The sequence below is a fragment of the Lutra lutra genome, chromosome 6, assembly GCF_902655055.1.
Source record: "Lutra lutra chromosome 6, mLutLut1.2, whole genome shotgun sequence".
Lineage (NCBI taxonomy): Eukaryota > Metazoa > Chordata > Mammalia > Carnivora > Mustelidae > Lutra > Lutra lutra.
Window position 1 is genome coordinate 131723285 of NC_062283.1, and position 27569 is coordinate 131750853.

The 27569-nt window shown below is 42.7% G+C and overlaps 1 protein-coding gene across 2 annotated transcripts in view; it reads right to left on the reverse strand.

The window, feature by feature from the left end:
• The window catches only part of METTL24 (methyltransferase like 24), a 140996-nt gene that overhangs the window by 32834 nt on the left and 80593 nt on the right, over positions 1–27569 (reverse strand). Inside the window, exon 5 of one of the 2 annotated variants that reach the window (XM_047733321.1) lies at positions 2553–2681. In XM_047733321.1, coding sequence (XP_047589277.1) covers positions 2553–2681 — 129 coding nt within the window. Of the gene's footprint in view, positions 1–524; positions 2682–27569 lie in introns of those variants that run through there. The other variant, XM_047733319.1, reaches the window with a different exon arrangement.

A 27569-nucleotide genomic window follows, 5' to 3' on the forward strand; every position in this document is an offset into this window, starting at 1 on the left:
CTCGTGGCCCACACCGGTAGCTCTCCACGGGGGGATGGTCTGCAGACGTCTCTGGTTGTTACAACTGAGAGGGGAGGGGGAGAGGAGCTCCTGGCAGCTCGTGGGGAGGGCCAGGGATGCTGCCGAACATTGTACAAGGCACAGAACAGCCCTCTCTCCCCCAACAAGGAATAATCCAGCCCAAAATGGCAATCTGTACTGAGGTTAAGAAACCCCAGCCTACACAATAAGCATAATAAATTTCAGAGGTAGGGGAAACCATAGCAACAGTCAGGATAGTCATCATACATTCCAAACTATCCATGAAGGGAATGAAGGACAGTCTTAGAAATAAGCACAAAATAAGTACAAAAAACTATTGAACAAGCTGCCTTGTAGGTGGGTGTGAGTGGGTGTGTTTGCAATTTATTTTGAGTTTGTATTTTTTTTTCCTTAACAGTACAGCCATTTTTGCTTCATATATATATATATATATATATATATATATATATAATGTGATGAAGTCTATGTTTGTACCACCAGTCTGCAATAAATGGGGACTTGCCCTGTACAAAGGGGGCTTTCAGTGAGTCCATCAATCTTCAATCCCCTGAATTAAAATTCTTAATATGGGCGTGTACGTACCTAAAATCTGATCAGACTGGACACATCAGATTACCACACTTCATACTCCGGTGTAGAAGAAGGCTCACAAGGTTTAATGTATAAAAAGGTTTATTGTATAGACTTCACTGTATAAAATTTTAATTAATAAAAGAGAGGATCTGTAATACAATCCAAGCAGGAAGTGGACTAAAGGTAACTTTATTTTAGGGGCTATGACACCAGGCATTTCAGAGTTTTTCATGGACCCTTTGTGCTTTTGAGATGCCCATGGACATAGAGAGCAACTTAGCTGCTATTTTAAGCTCCCATCTCAATGACTTTTACTAATGTACTGTGCATTTTAAAATAAAAAGCTTATTTGTACTTTTAAAAATTCAGAAAGTCTTGTTCCCTTTTGAACTGAAGTCAGTAAGATCATCTAACTCTACTATATTTTGGTTTCTCACTTGAGGGCATGGTATTTTCAAACCACTGCAAGAAACAAAAAGCCAACCCAGGGAACATCTGGGGTAGACGGCGGTACCAAGGTGGGAGAGGGAATAAAGTCTAGTAGCAACCAACATTCTACTCTCTCCCCAAGTTTCTTGGACAATGAGTGTATAGTTTTCTTGCTCTCTTGTGATGTTAAAAAAAAAAAAGCCAGAAAATATACTTAATTTATAATAAGGCAATAATTTGGTTTATTTTTATGCTAACTACTTGACTTGTTTGAAGTAGACTTTTTGAAAATCATTCATTGGGGTAAATGTCTAATCCTGTAAATAAAAATGATGGAGATCACTTGATCTACTGAGAACCTACATTTCCTGTTTAATTTTTAAAAATATAGAAAGGACTGGGGTTACTGAAACCCAATGTAAGCATCCCAGGAAAGAGACAGACTTGGGCTCTCAGGCCGCAGTCTTCTAACAAATGCCCACTGGCAGTAGAGGAAAAACTCAATCTTTGACATAATGTGCTAAAAAAAAAAAGATTTGACAGCATAAGCAAGGTGGTGGTTGAGAAATCAGGTTTGAAGTCAGTGGAGACAATAGCACAGACACCCAAATACTGCTTTGTGCTTAGTTCGTAGAAGCAGAAGGGGATTTAAGGCTGAGTATGAAAAGATCCTGAGTTCAAGTTCTTGACAGTCTGGTCTTTTAAACTCAGTGACAGACTTTGGTGTGTCTGAGTCCCCAGAAACCAGAATCAGGGGTGCTTCTAAAGCCACAGCATGGCCTCCGCAAAGGCTGAGGACAAATGGCTGAAATCTACAAGGTCCTAAAGAATGTCGTGGACCAGCTGAACAAGAACAACCTTGAAAGAGGGGGAGTGAAAGTCAAGGGAAAGGCCCTATTTTAAACAGTTAGCTACAAACTTAAGAATCTCATCAACCCAGGAAAAAAGGAAATTTTATGTAATTTCTTTTTCATGTTGATGAACTCATGGATTTTAGATACATAGTGGATTTTAGGGAAAACAGATGAGTGGGGGGTTATCCTCCCAGTTATAACGAAGAAGGATAAGAATCCCTGCTCTGCCAGAGGCAAACAGGTGAAAGGCCTGGGCTTTGGACAGATGGAGATGGACCCCGGTGGCACTCCTGTGTCCATCCCATCCACAGGTGTTGAGTGTGTCCCTGCCACAGGCAATCACACAACCCCTGCCCAGAGCACCTGACAGGCTAGTGGAAGGAGGCTGGACAGGACACCAATCGTTAGCACGCCGGACATGCCTCATTCTGCAACTATGTCCCGGAGCTCTTGATGAGGTCTGGCACCCTAGGTCCATCTTGTATTCACCCAACTCAGAGTATAACAGCTACTTGCATTGAAAATGTCCTTCTTCAGGAACAGCTGGGGTTTAGATAAATCTTTGTAACTATGAAAAAGCCTGAAGCCCTTTAGTTCTACCTCCTTGAGGAGGCTGTACCAGAATCGCACGACACTGCTGTCGCCGCCACTGACCTCGAAACCGGGCCAGTGGAGGTGAATCGCAAAGGTGAGCTGTCCAATTTGTTGCAGGACATCTTCCAGAATAAGGTTTTCTAAAACTTTCCATTCTGCACTCTCCAGATCTGCTTTGAGAACATCAATCTGTAACAAAATGATGAAACAAGATTAGCAGATTCAATAAACATTGTTAAAAATACCACCTTGACCTCAGGAGCGTCGCTGTATAACTAAGGACCTTCTATAAGAGCAGAATGTTTCAAGTTTTAGAGTTAGAGGCCTTTTTCTGGGGCCACGAATGACGTGAGTTTCTAACCACACGCCACACCAAATGTTAATGTACAAATAATGAAATGCCAGTCAGAAATCATAATGGACCTTTCCTACTTTCTGCCCAGTGGGAATGGATGCCTGAGAAGGAGATGCTGGAGATTTCACAGAGCTGCATGTCCGCAGACTCTCCCCGACAACCTAGACTCCGCTCTCAGGAACCCAGCCACGTCAGGACAGCATGGTGGCCCACAGGGGAGGAATGGACAGATGGCCACTGCCTGCCAGGACCACGTCACAAACCCCACCCCCCTCCAAATTCTCAGGACTGGAAGCCAGGGAGAGTTCTTGGGTATCTGAATATTAGACTTCTAAAAAAAAAAAAAAAATGATTATCCCATAATTTCTTTTAAAGGTACACACCAGCACAGAATCTTAAAGAGGCAGGGAGGAAAAAAGGCAACACCATTCTCTATATATTTAATGAACCTAAGTTCACATCCCAGGTAAGATGAAATACACGGAGAAGAGTAGGCTAGGAGAATCAGCTCATTTTTCCTGGCTCTGCTATTAGAATAACAGAACCCCAAATGCCTCCAGAGAGCAACAAAAGCTAATTCCTTACTGAGCGCCTGTGTGCGCCCTGCACCACGCAAAGTGCTTCGCTTGCAGTATCCATTCACTCCTCTCAACGATTCTGCAAGCCTGACTCTGTTGCGATCCCTGTTTGAAGTTGAGGAAACCAGACTCAGAGAGGAACCCATCCCCAGTCACGCAGCTGGAGAGGCTATGGGGACATGGGAATGAGTCTGTCCACATGGGCCCTGTTCTTACCCACTCCATGATGCTCACTCATGTAAAACCCACAAGAGGTTTACGAGGCAACTCGGATTCCCTAAAAGGCTTTTTGGTTTAGAAAATAAGGTGCCATTAGAGAGTGAATAAGGGCCCGTGAGTAGAAGCCTTGTTATCAATATCTCCAGCTTACATCTGCAGAGCACTTTACAGCTTAAAGAATTACTCTCTACATACATAATCTCAGTGAAACAGCCCTATATGCAGACGAGGCTTTCGTAAAAATGAGTCTGGGCTCCCAACATCACCTGTGAGATTTCAAGAGCTGGGTGGAGGAGAAGATGGGCAGGATTTAGACATAACTGCTCCAGGAAAATGGTCCTTGTCCAGTGTCCTGACATCCCAAAGGAGATGCTTGCTTTCACTATCTTGCCTTGGACGGTAGCTCCCCATGGTCCACCAGGGAAAGAGTGATGGTAACACGCCAAGAATACCAAGAGGCCTCAGAATCATCTAGATATCTGTAAACCACCCTGTCCAAACTCAAAGAGACAAAGTAAAATGAAAAACAAAACCAAAAACTCCTTTCTTTTCTGAGAGGAACTGAACAAAGGCAGATTCCATGCAAACATGCCTGAGGCTAAGATAATTCTTACGAATTGGACACAAAAGAATTAACTCACTCTTTTTGTCTTCATCCCTGCTGCCCTGCCACTTTCTTGACTTTGTTTAATCACTGAAATTTTAAGCTTAATGTTCTTGAATTGGGGTGATTAAACTGCCAGAAGAAGTATGTAATTAAAACTTTACAAAATTGTCTAATTAGTACAGAAAATATCCAAAACTCAAAATCAACATTTTGTGTCAATTTATATAGCAAAGAATTTTTTTAAAATCTTTAGAGATGTATTTCTACCATGGTTTTTTGTGAGTTCACATATGCTGAACGTGACCAATATATCAAACTATTAAAGGGACAGGGCAAAGCTAATCAGCCTGCAACTGACCTAAAAACTACATTGGGGAGTTAGAGTATATATATGTTTCATATTTTTTCCAAACTTATTTTTAGTTTTTTTTAAAGATTTGTTTATTTATTTGACAAAGAGAGACATAGCGAGAGAGGTAACACAAGCAGGGGGAGTGAGAGAGGGAGAAGCAGGCCGAGCAGGGAGCCCCATGCAGGGCTTGATCCCAGGACCCTGGGATCATGACCTGAACCTCCTAGGCACCCCCCCAAACCTATTTTTAAAATAAGCCACCTAGACACCCCCCAAACCTATTTTTTAAAAATATTTTATTTATTCATTTGACAGAGAGAGATCACAAGTAGGCAGAGAGGCAGGCAGAGAGAGAGTGGGGAAGCAGGCTCCCCGCTGAGCAGAGAGCCCCATGCGGGGCTCAATCCCAGGACCCTGAGATCATGACCCAAGCCAAAGGCAGAGGCTTAACCCACTGAGCCACCCAGGCGCCCCCACCCCAAACCTATTTTTTAAATAAGCTATCAATCAGAAGTTATGAGCAACAGAAAAAACAAACAAACAAACAAACAAAAAAAGTAGGATAAATCATAGCAGATATATGCTTACTGTGAAAATCCAATTTTCACTTACAAAATACTATCTCCTATCAAAAGAGTGGAAAGTATTTCCAAATACGACAACTCTGCCCACCCTGTTTGATTCCAATGACTGGAAATTTCCCCTTCAATCAGAATTGAGCAGGTTGATCTAAATCACACAGCCTGGGAGCACGCAGGACCAAGGAGCTCATCAACTTCTTCCCTGACTTCCAGCCCGCAAGCAGAGCAAGCCAAATGCTGTGAATAAAACATGGGTTTCTTTCCCCGTGCGCTTTTTCCACTTTTTGTATTTCAGAATGTTCTACCACCACAACTATTCTGCAAATGTAATTTCCATTATTACTGCATAATGCATGCAATGTCATTGTTTGTATAAGGCACCAAACATTTCTGCATCGGGTACACCACTGTTCAGATTCTAACATCAGCTCTCAACAATCACGGCCCTAAAAATCATGCAAATGATTACATCGGAATAACCAAGTGCCAATCCAAATCCAGTTAGGTTAAATCAGGTTTCCTGAGGAAAAGCAACGAGGTGTTAACTCTCTGTAAATTCTGTTATAATGAAAGACATGTTCTTGGTTGGAAGGGTCTAGAAGGAGGTAGGTCAAGCAACCTGTCTGCTACAATTTCAGGGGCATTAAAGAGGTCCTACCGCCAAAAAAAAAAAAACTCCTTTCCCTTGTGCCTAAAACACCCAACAAATCTCCTTTTGCAGAACTTTTTGAGGAAATGAGAATTTTAATTTTAACTGGATTAGGGTGTGAGGCCATTTGGCAGCCCCCCTCATCATGGGCATGAGCTTATGTCTGGGTTCATCTGCCCGGAACAGCAGAGATGAGAAAAAGTGGGCAAAGGGGCAGTGGCCTTTGTATTAATTTGCTAGGGCTGCCGTTAAAAAAAAAAAAGTACCACAGACTGGGGGGCTTCAGCAACGGTAACATACCATCTCACAGTTCTGGAGGCTATACGCCTGACATGGAGGTATCCGACGGCATTGTTCCCTCTGAGGGCTGGGCCCCTCTCCTAGCTCCTGCTGGTTTGCTGGAAGTCTCCATCATTCCTTGGCTTCTGCGTTACCCTGATCTATTTCTTCATCTTCACATTGGGTTATTCATTCATCTACCCATTGCCTGCATCCAAATTTCCCCCCTTTATAAGAACACCATTCATACCGGGTTAGGGGCCCAGCCTATACCCGTATGACTTCATTTAAGCTAATTACCTTGGCAGTGACCCTATTTCCAATGAAGATCATATTCTGAGGTACTAGGGGTTAGGACTCCCACAAGCGAGTCTGGGGGCACACAACTCAAACCACACAGTGCGTGAGGTAACTCTCACTGCCAGAGCTTTGGTGAGGCGATACATGTCCTAGAGCCCATTTGGCAGTCAGTGCCTGGCGAAAGTGTCCCGTACCAGAGGGCCAGTGACTCTCTGAGGCAATTGTGTTCTGCCAGTCCCTCAGCAGCCAGCTCTGACCGCTCCAACTTTGCAACATCCAGGGCAGGTCAACAGGGCTCCAAGGCCAATTAAAACCACCATCGTCAAAGCCCTGTGCTTCGTTCCCGGGTTCCTTCTTGGCCACACAAGAAGGCCCAGTAGGTGCACTTTGTCTTCTGGCTCCCCCCAATTCTCTAGCCGCTTCCCTTTCCCTCCTGGGACTCTTCAGGCACCCGTTACCCTCATGCCTGCAGCTCCCCATCTGAGTCTTTTCCCTTTCAAGGGGAAGGACGGGCACTCCGCCCCTTGAAAGGACTGGGTCTGGGGCTCACCAGCATCACTTCCACTGTGTTCTATTGGGCAACGCAAATCACAACGCCAGCCCAGATTCAAGGTGAGGGGAAACAGATTTCCAGCCCTTGAGGGGAAGAGTGGCATACACAGAAAGGAGGAGACAAACTATTCATGGTCGCAAATAATTGACCCCAGGGATTGAAAGCAATATTCAAATTTATATGCAAATCCATAAATGAGCCACAGTATTAGGTGAGATGAGAACCTTGGCTGGGCCCAAGTAACACTCCAAGAAAAATAAATCATAAAGCCCTTATTCATCGGAATATTATTAAAGAAGGAACATCAAAACATGGCATTTGCTATGAGAGCAGGCTTTCCTTGGAAGTTGACAAAGACCCTGGGAGAGAGAATGGATTAAGCATGACTAATAAAGACAATACTGCAAAGGACAAGTAAAATAAATACATGTAAGTCTCAGATATCCTATTAGTGTACCAGGGCTGCTATAACAAAATGCCACAGACTGGGGGTGGGGGGAGTGGGGGGGCACTTAAACAACAGACATTTATATTTTCTCCCAGGTCTAGAGTCTGGGAAGTCCAAGATCAAAGTGTGGGCAGTCATGATTTCTCCTGAGGCTTCTCCTTGGCTCGCTGACAGCTATTTCTACACTGTATCCTCTTATAGACTTTTCTCTGGGCTCATGCTCTCCTGGTATCTCTCCTTCTTCTTAGAGAGATGCTAGTCGCATTGGATTAGGGCCCTGCTCTCATGACTTCATTTAACTTTAATTACCTCCTTAGGGAGCCTATCACCAAATACAGTCCCACTGAGGGTAAGTGCTTCAACCCATTAATTTGGTGGGGTTGGTGGGGGGAGGGGGTATAAAACCGGCATTTTTGTTAGAGTCTATTTAGAGGCAACCGGTATTTATCCACAGAGAGTTTTAAAATATACCCCTGTCACTGTTATGGCAGCCTGACTGCAGGAGAGCCGGTAGTCCTTCCTTTGTGGTTAATGGCTAACTCCAGCTTTGGGGAATAAAAATGTGAGCCACCTCCTTAATTGAAAATGAGTCATAGAGACTGTGGCAGATTTCCTTTTTCAAAGTTGTGTCCCCATTAACTCCCATCTCCTGCTTTTCTTCAACGTGGCCTTAACCCTCCTCTCATCAAGAGATGGAACTGATGTTCCCTCCCCAGGGATAATTTCATGGGATGCAACCTCCACAGCCACACCCGAGCCCCCAAGTTGAAGGACTCCATACTTGGCTTAATGCTCTGTTGTTGCTGAAATTCTTAATAAGTTTTGAACAATGGACCCTGAATTTTCATTTTGCACTGAGCCCCACAGATTAGGTCTCCTGTCCTGTGATGTTCCCCTGGAATCTTGATGGGCTTGTTGCCATTGACTAAGAGTATGACTAAGAGAAGTGGTTCTAGATGACATCCAAGCCTGGACCATAAAAGCTTCTACTTTGTTCACTCACTCTCTAAAACTTTAGCCCCCAGGCCAGGTGTCTGACTGTCCCGAGACCATGGTGCCGTGAGAAAGTCCAAGATAGCCCTTGCAGAGAGCCCACATGAAGAGGCTCTTGGTCAATAAGAAGAAAGAGATGCCAACCAACCCTGGTTTCTCTAGACATCATCTGACTGTAACCCCAGGAGAAACCCTGAGCCAAAACTAGCCATCAGAGCCCTTCCCAAACACTGACTCCAGAAACTGTGATCAATAATGTCATCATCATGGAACTTGAGTTTTGGGGATAACCCGTTATATAGCAGTAGATAACTAGAACAGAGACCAAGTACTATTTATGCAAAAGTTACAGGTTACTTGTACAGTATCAAGTACTGTATATTCCAAAGCTGTGATTCCTAGAGATTCATACATATATAGCCAAAAATACTCTCTTATTAAAAAATCAATACATGGTCATTATTTAAAAATGAAAACTACAGATAAGAAAAAAGAAAAGGAGTTAAGACACCCATAATCCAGAGTTTAAAAGAGTTAACTCTTGAATACCTGGTGTATTTCTTGTTAAATATTTTTCTTTGCCATAAACACACACACACACACACACACACACACACACAAAACACACAGATCACAGCATACGCAGGCATAATTCAAACACACCTGTTGTTTATAAAATTAGAATCATACTGTGTTTTCAAATATGCATTTTAATGTAACAATGTAACAAACCATGGCTATCTTTCCAGGCCAATACATTTCCATCAGTGTTCTCTGTGTCCCCCAAGGATGTCACAAGCACGTGATCAGATCACAGAAATGGCCCCAGCAAGGAGCAACACTCTGCAAAGGAGATTCAAGGAAATAAGGGAAATATTTACAAAGACTCTTTTGGCAGATTTTCAGCCTATTCCGAAGAACCCAATGTCAGACAGCTGGGTGACAATTTGCTGGGCTGGATGTGGTACTAAAACCTAGTCCTAGCTCCAAAAACCTAGGCTGTGGTGAGCTGCTCAGAAATCAGTAAGTCAGTAGACACTACTGTGTATTTATCCCAATAATACAAATGGAGTGATCGAAGGGGCACGTGCACCCCAATGTTTACAGCAGCAGTGTCCACAATAGCCAAACTATGGAAAGAGCCATGAATTGTGTGAGACTGATGAATCACAGACCTGCACCCCTGAAACAAATAATACACTATATGTTAGTAATAATAATAATAATAATAATGAAGTCAGCAGGCTACCAGTTGATGTGGGAAACAAAGGCATAAGAAAAATTATCACATTGCCTTACTACTTACAACCCATTCACAAGTCCTTAAAACTAGCAGAGTGACATTCCTCTAGGAACTCTGCTGCCTCGATATTAATACTTCGCTACAGGAAAAAAGTGATCTTAACCCAATCCCCCAGGACACTGTAAGTCTTCTTTAACATATAAAATTCCTTTGGAAACTCCCTTTATTTCTACCCCCAACCCCCAAGATACATGCTGGCAATCATCCCCCAAGCACATGGGCTGAGGCACCTGCAGGCCTGAGGGAGATGTGGGGCAGGTTCTGGTTCCTCTACCTCGACCCAAGAGGACCAACTCCCCTTTTCTTTCTTTTATATATTTGGACCCCCTTGTAAATTTTAACTTGAAGAAGAGCTTTCCTGCCAAGAGAAATAGTTTGCCTCTCTCTATAATGTGTTTCGTAATGACTTTTATATTGGTTTAATTTGCTTAACCAATCCCCCTTCTGATGGACATTGAGATTCCTATCATTAATTGGCTATGACCCACTGATGTGATCAATGAACCAGGAGCTAAATATAAGTATGTTCTCTGATTTCCTTAGAAGACACTCCCAGGAGTGGAACAGCATGTGTAAACGACAGGCACAGCTTACAATTTTCAGTAATTTTTCTAACCTGTGGACCCTTCCTGTACCTGCTCTTAGGAAACTGAGGACAAACCAAGGGCCACTAAGGCTGGGCACCCTGTACAGACGCACTGCCAAAGCCTCCCCACTGTATCAGCTGGGTCAATGACCCCTTGTTTTCTTATGCCAAAGTCATGTGACACTCTGGAGTGTTCCTAAACATACCTGTGTCTCTGGGTCTAAGTGAGTCACCAGATTAGACAAAAACCTGCATGCCATTTAAAGAAAGGAAAAACAAGACAAACCAACTGTAACTAAGTACATGTTAAATTATTTCTATATACCTTTTTATTTAAAACCTCTTAATAAGAGATGATTTATTAGTCTCTATTAAATATTTCAAAGGATAGAGCATCTTTATCATACCCAGAAAATGTATATTAAAGATTAAAACAGGGGCGCCTGGGTGGCTCAGTGGGTTAAAGCCTCTGCCTTTGGCTCAGGTCATGATCACAGGGTCCTGGGATCAAGCCCCGGCATCGGGCTCTCTGCAGGGAGCCTGCTTCCTCCTCTCTCTCTCTCTGCCTGCCTCTCTGCCTACTTGTGATCTCTGTCTCTCAAATAAATAAATAAAATATTTTAAAAACAAAAGCTTAAAACAGGCTCTTACCCTCTTCGTGATTAATTTGCTTTAAAATTAATCATTATATTCATCAAAATCCTTGGCTAAGAGCCAAAACTCTAAGTAATACCAATGAAAGTTCAGTATCAGCCATCCAGCTTATCAATCGACTAATGCAGAACAAGGAACTTCTTATTCAGGCTGTAATTGACCTGCAAACACAGCTGCTTGCCTCAGTATAAGCTGTCTGGTTTGGGGCTAGAATCATACACTTTGTGGCATTTACAGGTACATCTCATATTTTGTTTTTAAAAAAAAAAAAAAAAAGATTCCTGAAAAGAAGTGTGCAAATTGAGTTTTGTAATTGGGCTCATGTTATGAAAATGATTTTTAACCTCATCTAGTTATTTATGAATATTTTTAAAAATTAAATTATCAATACCTGCCACCCAACAGATGAAGCTACATTCATTCCCCCATATTCACTGCAGTTTGGGTCACTATGCAATCATAATTTTTAAATAATTGTATCCACACAACTTCTTCCTGCTTTTTAGCTTAATTACAAAAAGTTGTTACTTAATGAATAAAGCAAAGTAAATCCAGGCTTTTATATATCAACTTTACTTAAAGCAAGATATATCCACACCAACAAAATTAAAAGCTGAACACCATTAAAGAATCTTAGTTTTGTAGAAAAAGAGAGAAAAATGGAAGGAATTAATTTATCTTAAATGAACAAGAGGATTAAAAGTCTCTTTAAGATCCTTAGACTTTAAATACACTAAATCAGACTTAATTAATCAGTGTTGGCTGGCAGAAATGTAATATTACAAGATTTCCGCTACCATCGGGGAAAGAGAGACAAGGCTTGCCCTGAATATCACAAGAAAGAGGTCACTCGAAGCTAATGTAAGATCAATTCTGAACTAACGATAAAAGAAAATCATTTTGAAAAAAGAAAATAATTTTATGTAGTGATCAGATCACAGAAATGGCCCCAGCAAGGAGCAACACTCTGCAAAGGAGATTCAAGGAAATAAGGGAAATATTTACAAAGACTCTTTTGGCAGATCTTCAGCCTATTCCGAAGAATCCAATGTCAGACAGCTGGGTGACAATTTGCTGGGCTGGATGTGGTACTAAAACCTAGTCCTAGCTCCAAAAACCTAGGCTGTGGTGAGCTGCTCAGAAATCAGTAAGTCAGTAGACACTACTGTGTATTTATCCCAATAATACAAATGGAGTGATCCGAAGGGGCACGTGTACCCCAATGTTTACAGCAGCAGTGTCCACAATAGCCAAACTATGGAAAGAGCCCAGATGTCCATCAACAGATGAATGGATAAAGAAGAAGTTTTATATATATCTACAATGGAATACTATGGAGCCGTCAAAATATGAAATTTTGCCATTTTCAAAGACGTGGATGGAACTAGAGGGTATTATGCTAAGTGAAATAAATCAATCAGAGAAAGACAACTATCATATGATCTCACTGATATAAGGAATTTGAGAAACAAGGCAGAAAATCATAAGGGGGGGCACCTGGGTGGCTCAGCGGGTTAAAGCCTCTGCCTTCGGCTCAGGTCATGATCTCGGGGTCCTGGGATCGAGCCCCACATCGGGCTCTCTGCTCAGCGGGGAGCCTGCTTCCCTTCCTCTCTCTGCCTGCCTCTCTGCCTGCCTGTGATCTCTGTCTGTCAAATAAATAAATAAAATCTTTAAAAAAAAAAAAAAGAAAATCATAAGGGAAGGGAGGGAAAAATGAAACAAGACAAAACCAGAGAGGGAGACAAAGCGTAAGAGACTCTTAATCTTGGGAAACAAACTGAAGGTTGTTGGAGTGGAGGGGGTGGGAGGGATGGGGTGGAGGGGTGATGGACACTGGGGAGGGTATGCGCTATGGTGAGTGCCATGAATTGTGTGAGACTGATGAATCACACACCTGTACCCCTGAAACAAATAATACACTATATGTTAGTAATAATAATAATAATAAAGAAGTCATCAAGCTACCCGTTGATGTGGGAAACAAAGGCATAAGAAAAATTATCACATTGCTTTACTACTTACAACCCATTCACAAGTCCTTAAAACTAGCAGAGTGACATTTCTCTAGGAACTCTGCTGCCTCGATATTAATACTTTGCTACAGGAAAAAAGTGATCTTAACCCAACCCCCCCCCCCCCCCGGACACTGTAAGTCTTCTTTAACATATAAAATTCCTTTGGAAACTTCCTTTATTTCTACCCCCAACCCCCAAGATACATGCGGGCAATCATCCCTCAAGCACATGACCCATCAATATACATCTGAAGGGTCTCATGACTCAGGTTTTATTAGACGGTAATAAGTGACCTTTTCCTAATAAGAGCTAGACCCCTAGAGGTCCTAGAAACCTTGCTTCCAAATTCCTTGGAGAGTTACACTATCCCTAACCTCCTCCCCACTTGCAAGTATATAATCAGTCACCCATCACCCCCTCCCCTTGTAGCTCTTTCTGCCCACAGGTCTGTCCTGTGCTCTAATAATTTTGCACCGAAGACATCTTGAGAATTCCTTCTTGGCTATCGGCTTTGAACCCTAAGGTCTTTCCTACATCCCTGGAGACTTTTGACAGCAAAGAGCCAAGCAGTGCAAATTCCACAGGACGGGAGTTGGCAGCAAGGCACCTGGCCCAGGCAGTCAGGAGGGGCGGGGCCAGGACAGTGACAGGCAAAGGGTTTAAATTACTTATTTCTACCCACTTACCTCAGGCAGCTGAAAACAAACCAGGCATCTGTCTCGGACCTTAGGTCAGAACCCTGTGGCTTAAAGCTACATCACCTCATTGATTTATTTTTTGGGCCTAATCCTATTTACAAAGGCATTCTCAAGTATTTCCAGAAAGAAACGGGACATTTCAAAATATATATATAAACTACTCCTAAATGAACAGATGTATAGAAGATCGATAACCAAGCAAGTACCCAAATAAAATGTCTCTCAGCCAGACATTTACTCTTAGATGTGGGGCTGAGTCAATCTCAGAGCACGGTAGGGCCAGCCGTGTGACGGAAGCTACCTTAGACATGGCCCAACTACAAAACACAAGCACTTGGAGAAACGGGAAGCAAACACTTTGGGTTATTTACTGTCTAAAATACACTGTAATACGCACTGAGAAAAAACACCACTGGGGGTGATTAGTAGAAAAGGCTCAGCAGGGGCAGAAATGAGAGATGAGGGAAGAGCAAGAGGATCAGGGTATCTGCTGTAGGTCAGCGTCACCTCGATGTCCTCCATCTCTGGGCCCTGCACTGACCCCAAGAGAAGGTTCTAGCGCAACTTGCACTCATTTGTTGACTCCTCTGATTCCTTACCTGGACTGTCCACCCATTCCTTCAGGGCAGGACCCAACTCTTCTTTGGGTATCAAGTTTCTACAGAAGCTCCTGACACGCGATAGGTAGGGTATCCCAGGTGATACCAGTACTGTCCATTCGGCCCTTGGAACACCTTACACCTAGCCCCTCTTGTCTGTCCCTCCACCTCCAGCACTGTGATCACCCTGCCTAAGACCCCACTGACTGAAACAGAGGAGAGAGTGTCAAAGGGTGAAAGTTCGGAATGAGGGCAGCTGCGGACCCCGTTGTCCCACTCTGCATGGGTGGTGTCACGGTCTTTACTTCCAATGCTCTATGAACCTTCCACTTTAGCCAAATGGCAGACTTTGCTAGTCCTCAGAATGATGGGACATTTCCTGCCCTTGCTCCTTTATTTGGACGACTTCCTTTTGTGCAGAACATCACAAATTTCTGCTGAGGACCCTGTCTCCCCTCTACCAACATGGAGAACATCACGACTGTCCCTCAAGTACAAGCTGAATTTCCTTCTCTTTAGGGAACTTGAGTTGCTTCCAGTTGAGAATACTGAGCTGAAAATATTCAAAAGTTCTTGCTTGATACAGAGCTTGAGTTGAGAAGATTCAAAAATTCTTGCCCTCAACATCTAAAAGCGGAGGCAATTATCCAAGAAGGCACTATTTACCATAAGTTCTGACAGGACTTGGAAATATGTACAGATTGTTTATCTCTTATGGAAGATTTCACTGGCATTAAACTGCAAAGGTCCCCATCCCAAACATTTTCTAATTCAATGACAAGACTGGAATAAGGAAATAGATACTATCAATACATAATTCTATATGCGTCATTCTATATTTTTGTCGTGTTGTATTGTGTCTTATGCAGTGAACTGTTCAGATGTAAAGGCATAGGAAGGAATGCTAGGGGGCTAAGTGGTGCTGTCACCATACGTGGCCATTTAAACTTTAAATAAAATTCAATACAATTAAAATTTCAGTTCTGTCACATTTCAAATGCTCACAACCACTTGTGCTAACAGCTCCTAGGCTGGGCAGTGCAGCCACAGGACATTTGCATCACTACACAAAAGTTTTGTTGCATGGTGCTGCTCAGAGTACCACAGGCATCAGCATCAGCAGAAGGGTGTGTGAATATGCCCAATTCAGTAGATTTAGATCAGAGCTGAGTATCTGCATTTCTACCAGGAGCTCAGCTTCTGGTGATGTTGCTGATCCAAGGACCACACTTTGAGAACCAGAGGACTTGGCTGATGACACTATGTGAGATTAAAACAAACAAAAAAAAATATTTATGTAAGATAGAATGAGAGCACAAGGTGGGGGTGGGGGAGAGGGAGAGGGTAAAGTAGATTTCTCACTGAACAGAGAACCCTATGCAGGGCTCAATCCCAGGACACTGGAATCATAACGTGAGCCAAGGGCAGATGTTTAACCAACTGAGCCACCCCGGCGCCCCTGCTACATGAGTTTTTTTTACCAGGACTCTCACCCCCACACAGGCTGGGTTCCTCCCCACCCATGAGCAGACATGGAAGTGTCCACACACTGGTAATCTCTGATCTGAGAGGGTATAGAGTGGGTTTTCCAACATCAGCTGCTTTCTTTATTAGGACACAGTTAAGTCAGAGTTCACTGAACACATCACCAAGGTGAGGTGTGTCCTCCCCGAACCGTGTGCAGAAACGTGTGCCTGTGCTCCCGAGCTCTCTTCCGTGAACACTGTGATCGCTGGGACTTCAGCTGTGAGGACGACTGCTTCTCATGTGGGTCTGGGGCAGGTTGTTTAGGCTCTCGGTGACTCAGGGAAAAACAGGGCCCCTCCCACCTGTCCTGAGGTTAAAGGAGAAATGCCATATGGCACCATGCACAGCTCCCAATAAAGTGAGGGCTCCATCAGAGCTAGCTGTTATGATTCTTACCAATTCTCAGGGCAGTCCATAACCACCCCCCGCCAAATTAAGGTCATCTTGTGTAAGCTAATATCAAAATGGGCCTTCTCTGGGTCCCAGCTGCTATGTTTTGGGAAATGACTCAAAGGAAGAATTAAAATTCGGTACAGAGAAGATGTGGAGATATCCCACACATGAGAGCCAGGAGCCATCTCTACTGAACACACTGGCAGGTAAAACTGAAAACAGAGTTTCTTCAACTGCATTTACATCTCACGAGAGGCAAAAGCATCATAATCTCTGTGCCCTAGAATGGACTATAAGCTCCAACAAGGCTAATAACTTACTTGCTTAAATCTCCAGCTTCTAGCCACAGTGCCAGGCACTATCAAAAGTAGTTGGTAGGTAGATGGGTCAATGGATGGACAGATGGACAGAAGGATGGGTAGATGGGAAGATGGTTAGATCAACCTCCCGGTTTCCAGATTATGGCAAACAAGCCAGTAGGGTTAGGAACGTCTGGTCCAACTTTCTCATTTTATAGACAGGGAAAACTATGCTTGAAAAGGCTAAATGATCTGCCCAATATCATCAATTAATTATAGTGGCAGATATTCCACATCTCAAACACCAGTCCTCTGCTCTGAGTCTCTCTTTCTCTCTCTCTCTCTCTCTCACACACACACAGACACACACACACACACACACACACACACACACTAGCATTCATCACACACTAGCGTTGCTTTGGGACAACGACCAACTCTAAGTTTCATCCTCCCCGAGACTTAAGGGTTGATGAAGAGCTCCGTACAAGGACCGCTACAATATCTGAGAAAGAAGTGTGATCCCTCCCTTCTCCCAATATCCCTCTCTGCCAAGAATCTCTTTGCACTAGGAGTGCCCAGAAAAAGCACAATCTGGCATTTTCTAAATTTACTTCTGATCAATACCAGCTCCCACTAAGCACATTAATACAACTTCAGATCCTATACAGTGCTCGGTTCTTAATAGAGAAAAATAGACATATGTACTGTCAGTTAGTTTAAAGGCGAAGGTGGCACGCCAGAGGTATTGCTTAACCACGTAGCCATTCTTCCTTCTTCCTTCAATATGAACACCCTGATTTCTAACTGATCACGCTGCTGCCCACACTTCCCAGTCTCTGTTTTGACTGTGGGACCATGGGACTAAAATATGACCAATAAGATATAAGGAAAATGTATGTAGGATTTCCAGAAAGTTTCTTAAAAGGAGGAGGAGGAGGAGAAGAGGAGGATGGTACTTAGTGCTTCCTCCAATCCTTTGCTGGGAGCAAGGCTGTGATGGCTGAAGCTGCAGCAGCAATCCTGGGCCCTGAGGAGAATTACACCCTAGGGATGGAAGAGAGGGAAGCTGCATGGATCCTAGGTCTCTGATGACTACCGAGTCTCTCTGCAAGATCTGAACTATCTACCCCAAGACCACTCTTATGTGAGAGGAAGAAACATTTTCTATAGTTTAAGCCACTATAATTTTTCTTCATGTGGAACCCTATGTAATTTCAAAGACACCTAACATATTCTAACATATTCTTATCTTTTTAAAGATTTTATTTATTTATTTGACAGAGATCACAAGTAGGCAGAGAGAAGGGAGTGGGGAAGCAGGCTCCCCGCTGAGCAGAGAGCCCGATGCGGGGCTCGATCCCAGGACCCCGGGATCATGACCTGAGCCGAAGGCAGAGGCTTTAACCCACTAAGCTACCCAGGCGCCCCAAACATATTCTTACTTATGAAGAGTGGTGTCTATTTTAGAAGTTATCCAGAGCTTAAGCCTTCCGTAAAGAAGTCATCAGTGACGGCGACTCCACGCAGCAGTCCCCGCCTAGCGGAAGATCACTGTTTCCGCCCGAATTGGTAAGCAACTTTCTAATTCTGGGATCGCAACTCTTCCTGCCGCCTCCTCTTCGCTTCGGAACCATGTTTCTTGTTCTGCCAAAATGCTCATGACCACAACCCCGCACTCTAACTTCCTCCCCGAGCCCCCCAATTCATAATGAGCTAAGGAAATGGTGCTGTGAAATCACACGTGGTCAGTCCTCTCGCCCGAGAGACCCAGGCTTGAGGCATTATGTAACTGAAGTATCGTTCTCTTCTTGATCTGTTTTATACGTTTGAAATTGTAATATAAGAAGCCAGACACTGACTTCTTACTTTGACCATCTACTGAATTCTACATGTCTGTATATTTTTGTTGAAAGCACAGATACTTTTTCTTGAAGAAGGAGAGCAAAATTCAGCCAGGACTCAAGGCAAACAAGAAAATACAGATATCTTCAGTCTCATAATGTTCCCATAATAACATGCACTTTAGATGATTTTAAGCTGAAGATGTCAAGTCTTCCACCTGGAAAAAACAAATGTAATTTCTAACTGGAGAAGATCGAGGTTTTGTGGAGCTTGGAGCATATTTAATTTAAGGGCCCTCTTTATGAGAAATAATACAGAATCAGAGTGCAGGATTAGGTAAAATCACTTCTGCTTATAATCAAGACATAAACACAAGTCCCAACCCAAGAGAAAAGACAAAATTAAATGAAAAAACTATAAACAGATGTATCACTAAAATCCAGAAAATAAGAAAAAAATAAAAGTTTAAAAAAACCTGCAAGAAAAAATACAAATGTACCAGTTTTGAACCTCTTATTAAATTTATGTAGCAATTACAGTGAGAGGAGGAAAACAACTTTATATACAAAAAATCAGTACCCAACTACCACATACTGATATCACCCATAAGATACTCGAAGAAATGTGCTAAATATTCAGATATTTAGATTATATCTAAAAACCTCATCTTAGGGGCATCTGGGTAGCTCAGTCGGTTAAGTGTCTGCCTTCAGCTCAGGTCATGATCTTGGGGTCCTGGGATCGAGTCCCACGTCAGGCTCCCAGCTCAGCAGAGAGTCTTCTTGTCCCTTTCCCTCTGTCCTTCCCCCATACTTGTTCTCTCTCTCTCCTCTCAAATAAATAAAATCTTAAAAGTAAATAAACAAATAAATTAAAACTTCATCCTAGGGGAGATGTTAAAAAACAATGACTTATAGAAATAACCATTGATTCGCTCCTCCTGGGTACAAAGCCCTAACATTTGTGTTAGATGGGCCACCCCTCAGAACACAGTATCTTTTTACCTTGTATCCACTGTAACAGATACGGCCATCTTTAATTAAGCACTTGCTATATGCCAAGCCATGCAGCACGCTAAGCACTTTCCATGCAACACCCCCATTTAATCCCCCAACCAACAAATGAAGTGTTTTATTATCCTCATGTTACAGACGGGGAAACTGAGGCTTAGTGAGTCACACAGCTCATAAGATGTGAAGCCAAAACCAAATCCAAGCAGTTTCCATAGAAGCCTGAGATTCAGAGAAGTTAACTAACCAGCCCAGGTCATACAGCAGTAGTAGCATCAGGATTCTAATTGGGTCTGACTCCAAAACAGGCTCTTCTTAATACCGTGTTCTTTATACCCTCACAAGTGTTAAGGGATCCAGACACAAAATATAACATTGTCAATGGTTTCTGGGTTTATGGCTCCTTTTGCAAAAGTGACAGGAGAAAGGCAAATGTTTGCGAAGTCTTTCTTGAGTTCCTGACTTGTACGTGGCCCACAGGCTGCCATTCTTGGGGAACAAAGATGGCAGTCAGGCCTGCCTTCAGACAAGGCATACACACGTCACACAAGAACTAGTGCCCTCTCCTCTTTGTTCCATCTACTTCTTTTTCTAGAATAATAACATTGTCATTTATATTCATTTCATAGCTTCTGTATGACCAAAAGGCATAATTTGGGGATGGGACAATTTTTTTTTTTTTTGCCACCTCATGTTTTGTAAAGTTCCATACAAATTAATATGCATACACAATTAGGAGAAAACCACCATTTGCATCTGTGGAGGCTGAAATCACTGCCATGAGCCCCCGCTCCTGCTAAAGATGGGTTTCCTCCCCCAGATTCATCCCCTCTACACCCAAAATGGACTATGTATCCCCTTCAATTTCTAATTTCAGGTTCATGTCCCATTGGAAGAGCCCAGGCTGACAGCCAACACCAAACAAGTTAAATTGTCAAAATGAAAACATTGTTTGAGACCTAACCTACCCAGCAACAAACATACGATATCCCGCCCCTACCCTAAGCTTCTCCCTTCCTTAGTAGAGGATAACAATTTGGGATGCTATTGTTTGTTTCTTTCTATTTATAAAAATAAGACACAGAGTTGTTAAAAATTGACCAAGTGCAGAAAGATATGGAGAAGAAAAAACATTACCAAAATCCCTGTCCCAAGAGGAAATGACCGTTAACATTCTGGTTATCGTTCTTGTATTATTTTATCTATATCTATCGGAGCAGATAATTGAGATCAAATAGTATATATAATTCTGAAATCTGTCGCTAGTGGGTTTTTGTTGTTTTTTGTTTGTTTGTTTGTTTACTTTAAAAGGTCACTTACTTTTTTTTTTTTAAGTAGGCTCCACACCCAGCGCAGAACCCAGTGTGGGACTGGAAACCACAACCCTGAGATCAAGACCTGAGCTGAGATAAAAAGTTCAACCATTGGGCGCCTGGGTGGCTCAGTGGGTTAAAGCCTCTGCCTTCGGCTCAGGTCATGGTCCCAGGGTCCTGGGATCAGAGGCCCGCTTCCTCCTCTCTCTCTGACTGCCTCTCTGCCTACTTGTGATCTCTCTCTCTGTCAAATAAATAAATAAAATCTTTAAAAAAAAAAAAAAAGTTCAACCATTAACCAACTGAGCCAACCAGGTGCTTGCTCCTAAGGCCACCTACTCTTAATGCTCATGTACAGCTCCCTTATTTTCCAGGCAAAGATCAAGTCAACATCTTGAGTATTCTAGAGATGTCCACAAACAGCCCAAGCTTCTGCTATCCTGGGATTTTTTTTGATCCCAAAGTAGTGGAGGTGTGCCCACTCAACTTACCCTCTGTGGAACTACATGACAAAATGAGAGCTGATCTTCCTGGAAAATACGAATTGTCACTGTATTTTCACGCTAATATGAATTTAGTGAGAAGTCTGTATTTTTTTCATGTTTTACAACATCTATGATTTACACCTGGCAACCCCTGAATTGCACAAGCAGGAAAGATTGCCTATTCAAAAGAAAGGACGGGATACAGCAGATATAGGAGAGTGGAGGAGTCATGAGACACAAGATCAAAGTATGTCTGAGCCTCGTTTGTTTGATAAGGAAGAGGTCAAAGAAGGGGATGTGAAATAGGGGAGGACAAGGCTTGCCGAGGACTTCTCGTTGCGATTTCTCCTCTCCCACTGCCCTAAAATCTTTCGTATGCATCTGCTCCACAGCAAGAACAGTAGAAGGGCCACCCAGCAGTTAAAGTGAAAAGATACATTTGATGCTTTGTTTGCTACTAATTGACATTGTGGGAGATTTGGCATCTGCCTGTCTTTGAAAATCATCCAAATCTATACACTTCTAACTGAATCAAAGAGATCAATACATATAATGGACTTTGTTTTAAGTCTGTGTGTTGGCCCAGAAGAAATGAAGGTAATCAGGAAAGCTTTACAGGTTGTCAACCAGGAAATTCATCCTCTTGCTTGATTTCAATGGTGGCTCTTTTGATCATCTTAAAAGTGAAGCTCCCAGGATTTTCGAGCCTCTGATTCATCTTCCTTCTTTAAAAGAATCACTGATGCCTGGGAACTTCAGCCATGAGGCAGTGCATTTTCCTGGAGCTGGAAGAATTTTCCAGATGGCATTTTTTCAGTAGAAACCAAGGGTAGGATGCAGTTTTCCGCACATGCACCCACTGCTCATGGAACTTGACACGCTGTCCATTGTTAACCTGTCACCATGAAGACCTTCCTTGAAACGGATGCTCCGTATTTCAGGGAATGTGTGGCTTCGGGCAGACATCATTCAGGCACCAAGGATAGCTTTGAAGTATGTCAAAACAGTTATTATGTTATTCTTCCCCAAATAACGTAATAACACTTTAACTTCCTGGAAAAGAAATCTCTTATAAGACATTATACTAGCAAGTTGAAGATCTTTCAGTTATTAATGACCCTCATACCAGGGTTTTCCATAAATGCCTAAATACAGAGACTGACGTGTTCTAATTATCTTGTTTCTTGTGAAAGGAGCAAAAGCAGCACCATCTTGGTTCTGAAGTGAGTTGCCAAATTTGGGTGAGTTCCTTGGTAACTGGATGTCTAACTAATGAATTCATACTGAAAATAGCTTCCTAATATGTTTAGTTAAGAGCACACATTTTCAATTTGCTGTTTCCCAAAAAATAAGTGTGGTAAGCTAGACTTTCAGCTATGAGTTTCTTGATCGATGTGCTGGAAATTGTCAGCCAGACCCACATCGGAACCTTAAAAAACAGCTTAAGAGGAAGTTATCTTTTTAAAAGTCACTTCTCAGTTATCTAGGGGGTAACTTCCATACCCATGTTCAAAAGCAGTTATAATAGGGTTCGTGGCTACGTATCAAATATTTATTCCAAGATATAAACAGTTTGGATTAACTAGATCCCTGGAGGGAAATCGTAAACCGCTGACAGAGCAAAAAACCACTTTCATTGTTTGTGGGGAATGTGACATAGTTCTGTTTTCTTCATGGGCAAAAACCCAGTTCAAATTTGTTTATAGCAAGCCCTAGAGGAATTTTTTAATGCTTGAGAAATGAATATTTCTTTGTAAAATGAATTATTAAATAGTCTTAAAATGTTTTGTTCTGTAGCTCTAATTTTATTGCATTGGGATTTGACATTTTCCCCTCAAAACAAATTTGTTTTATTAAAAAGTTGGTTGTAAAAATGCAACTGGGAAAGAAAGACATAAATTGTAAAGTAGAAGTCTCCTATTCCTGCCCACGCTTTAAATTTTGCCCGGGATTGACAGATGTGATCGCTATTCCTAAAATGCCAAGGCTGACTAATGTCGCTTTCCCCGCACTGGCTCTTATCAATCCCTTAATGCTTGCTCACCCGATATTTCCAATGAATTCTACTCTCAAGAGAGCTCAGCCTTGAACTGTCCACCCTTCACAGTGTTTCCAGAATTATCTACCTAATTTCAAAGCTAATTATTTAAGTCCCTTGTTTCAGGGCTTTCTGCAGGCTTCCTACAGCTTCAAAATGAAATCCAAACCCCTGTGCCCGGCTCACCAGGTCCCTCATGGCCTGGACCCAGCCTCATGTCCTTGCTCTCTCCACAAATCACTTTTCGTGCCAGCCACGCTGCATTCTTTGTTTTTCTGGAATTTACCATGCTCTTTACCACATCTGTGCCTTTGCACTGACTATTCCCACCCACCTTCAATTTTTTAAAAAGATTTTATTTATTTATTTGACAGAGAGAGAGCAAGAGAGCACACAAGCAGGGGGAGCAAAAAAAGGAAGAGAAGCAGGCTCTCCACTGAGCAGGTAGCCTCACACATGGCTCAATCCCAGGACTCTGGGATCATGACCTGAGCAGAAGGCAGAGGCTCAACCGACTGAGTCACCCAGGTGCCCCCCACCTTCAATTTTTGACAAACTCCGTTTCAGTTTGAAAAAGCCAGCTGCGGTAACATCTCTGCTGAGCCACCTCCCTGACCACTCCCCACCCTAAGAAGAGTGAGCTCCTGTCTTCTGCTTCTCTTGCAGTGGTATTCAGCATCTTACTATACCATTTCTGTACCACTCGCGGTTCTGTAGATTGTGATGTCTTTGAGGTCAAGGACACCATCATGACTCCCCTGTCACCGGTTGAGCTCCTGAAAAAGGGTTCGCTGAGTACCTAAAGAGTGCGCACTAGCATCCGGCAAAAGTAAACAGTAACACTCTCTCTTCCTCTCTAGCATGGAACAGGAAATAGTTGCGACTATTAGTCCATTAACAAGCACTAATGACCCACGGCTGACCTTCACAAGCAAAGCAAGCCCGAAAACTCTGCAGATGGGCACCTCCATAGCCTCAGCCCAAATGGCAAAGAAGGCAAAGTATACCCTTCTTCCTGCCTTCCTCTGCCTTCCTCCTTCACCTCCTGTGACTTCACACCCACTGCCTTTGCTCTTGTGTGCCCACCAGTGGGGCAAAGCTTCTTAGAGAACGTACACTAAGCCATACACAAATACTGCCCTGCCTTCCATCTCAACCATCTTCCACTCTCTCAGCCGAACAGCATGAGTCTCCTTTTTGAGAAACAAGTATGATTATACAACATACATCACTGATGTTTGGACAAGAGTAGGCTCAACCTTCCAAAGCGACATATCTTTTTATTTTTTTATTTTTTTTTATTTTTTTTAAAGATTTTATTTATTTATTTGACAGAGAGAAATCACAAGTAAGCAGAGAGGCAGGCAGAGAGAGAGGAGGAAGCAGGCTCCCTGCTGAGCAGAAAGCCTGACGCGGGGCTCGAACCCAGGACCTGGGATCATGACCTGAGCTGAAGGCAGCGGCTTAACCCACTGAGCCTCCCAGGCGCCCCGCGACATATCTTTTTAAAAGAGTGGCTAATTCACTTGAATCTAACTAGCAAAATATACTAAAGACGTATTTTTATTAGAAGGCCTTCCAGAAGTTCCTTACAGCTTCTGGGCCCCTAGATACGGCCAGCTCCCAGATGGAAGAGACGGTGTCAGCAACTGGACCCCCCCCCCCCAATCTCTGAAAGGTTGCCCATACCCGGCATGTCTGCAGGGATTTCCCAGGGCACCTCCCTTTGATGGCCAGTGCTCCAAAAATCACAACTGCTCAGTGCATACACTTTGAGCCTAGTGCAGACACATATGGAAGTAAGGCAAGGGGAATGAGGAGGGGAAGAGTTGAGAAGAGAGTGACAGGTGAGGAAGCACGTTAGTATCTAGGGAAGCACCCAGAAGATAAAATGCCCAAACAGATGGCACTGGGCACTCACACCAGGAGCTTACTGAAAAAGTCAGAGATGTATCCATCCCATCACCTTTTTCTATTTAAAACATTTTGCCTCTAAAGAATCTGAGTGCCCTATGACATGTTAGCACCCCCCAAAAAAAAATTAGAAAAAAAAAAGACTGAGTGGGTCAGAAAGCTCCAGAGAACTTTTCTTCCTAAAATTATGAAAGCCTGGAGTGGCTAGAAACATCTCTGCTCTACCCTCACCTTTCAGGGTACCAGTTTCTATCCCAAATTTGATCTTATTTTCAGCATGGCCATTCCTTTTATAGCCACGCGTGCTGAGATCAAAGGGTGGAGAGTCCTGAAGCAAAGAAGACTAAATGTTAGAGAGAAGAGTTGGAAAGGGCTCAAACTTCATTACATAAAAAAGTCATTTCAAGGGATAAAAACCACTTCCGGAAGAAGCCAGGACTGAAAATAGTACCAACTTTAAACTTCATTTTAGGAGCCTGGGGATGTTGTACCCCTCCATGTGGTTGCCTAGGGAACAGGATTCATTTAAGCTTTGCTATCCAATAATGTCTTGGAAATTGCTACCCTATATTATATCTCTGACTGTTAAATTCACTCTAAATGGAAAAGCCTCTCAAAAGTACAGCTGAAGGTATAGTATAGGAATCTTTGTCAGGAAACTGTTACAGAAAGCAAAAGCTCCTTGAATATCTCTTGCTGTCACCATCCATGAACATTCTTCTACTTGAATAGAAGATTTTCTCATCCATAATAACCTAGCCTTCATTTTTATTGCATTTGATGTGAAATCTTCTCATAAGTAAGTGAGTTTGCTTGATGAAACACACTTTTCTTAGCATGTCTAAAAAACAAAAGTAGGAATATTCCAGTCTGAACTAACCCATGCAAAATTATTCTGACTTCCCCTGAAGCATTAATGAAAGAATATCCTTGGTAACAGAATGTATATAAGAAGCATAAAGAATGATACTGGGTTTTCTGTACACGATCAATTTTCTGCAGCTATTGCTTGTTATAGCCCCGTCATGAGGGAGAAGAGTCTGGGTAACTGTCATGGAAGGCTTATTGAAAGTGCCATCAGTGTTAGCATAAGTTTGTTTATATAAAAATACCGTTGGGGGGCACCTGGGTGGCTCAGTGGGTTGAGCCACTGCCTTCGGCTCGGGTCATGATCTCAGGGTCCTGGGATCGAGTCCCGCATCGGGCTCTCTGCTCAGCGGGGAGCCTGCTTCCTCCTCTCTCTCTGCCTGCCTCTGCCTACTTGTGATATCTCTCTCTCTGTCAAATAAATTAAAAAAATAAAAAATAAAAAAAAATAAAAATACCGTTGGTTGAATCCCTATCCTTCTTTTTTTTGGTATTATTATTTTTTTAAATTTTGTTTCATTTTTTCAGTGTTCCAAGATTCTCTGTTATGCATCACACCCAGTGCTCCGTGCAGTACATGTCCTCCTTAGTACCCACCACCAGGATCACCCGTCCCAATCCTTCTTGCTTCCAGTAACCCTATCAGGCCAAAGCAGTTACTTCACTGAAGGTGCTGACTTTTTCATTTCTGCATTTCTTCCCCGTCCCCTTGTGTTATTGAATGAATAAAAGACATTTTGAGAGCTGACTTCATGGTGAGGAGAATATACCTTTTGTTTATGTTTCTTTGCTAATGCTTTTGGATTCTCTGCATAGTACCACTTTTTACAAGGAAGGTAGCTGGACAAGGCTGTACTGTAACTCTTTACTTTCTTCTCTGAACCCACATGGGTTAAAATCTAGATCAGCGGAAGAAACTGAAACCAATGGCTAAGGAAACAGTAATAGGTGATTTGGTGAGTTCAACATTCTATGACATTTTAAGATTCTGGCTGTCCTATGCCTGGGACCAGAGACTGTGTCCTTCAGACTGATATCCTGAGGCAGAACCAGCTCTGCAATGATAGGCATTAGCTGATCAGCAAGAGCTCAAGGAACCAGAATTTAACCACAGGAGAAAAATTCCCACTTGTCATAAAGCATTGTCTTGGGCACTACGGGGCTTATAAACTTGCCAAAATAACTTTCTGCAGATCCATTTTAAGGTACTTGAACGCTAAGAGGACAGATTCATATAAGAAATATTGTGGACTTTTTAAATTTTTTTTAAGATTTACTTATTTTAGAGAGTGAGGGGAGAGGGGCAGAGGGGGAGAGAGAGAGAGAGAGAAAATCCCAAGCAGACTCCCCGCTGAGCACAAAGCCAGACTTGGGGCTTGATCTTATGACCCTGAGATCATGACCTGAGCCAAAACCAAGAGTTGGACGCTCAACCAACGCTCAACCACCCAGGCGCTCCATAAATAACTAAAACTGTAAAAAAGTAAAAATAAAGAATGAAAACAATTTCCACAGAAGGTCCTAAGATAAGTGCACACCCAGCTCTATCTTCTACAACAAATTACTATACCATAAGAGTGAAGTTCAGAATGACGTTACAGTATTGTCAAATAC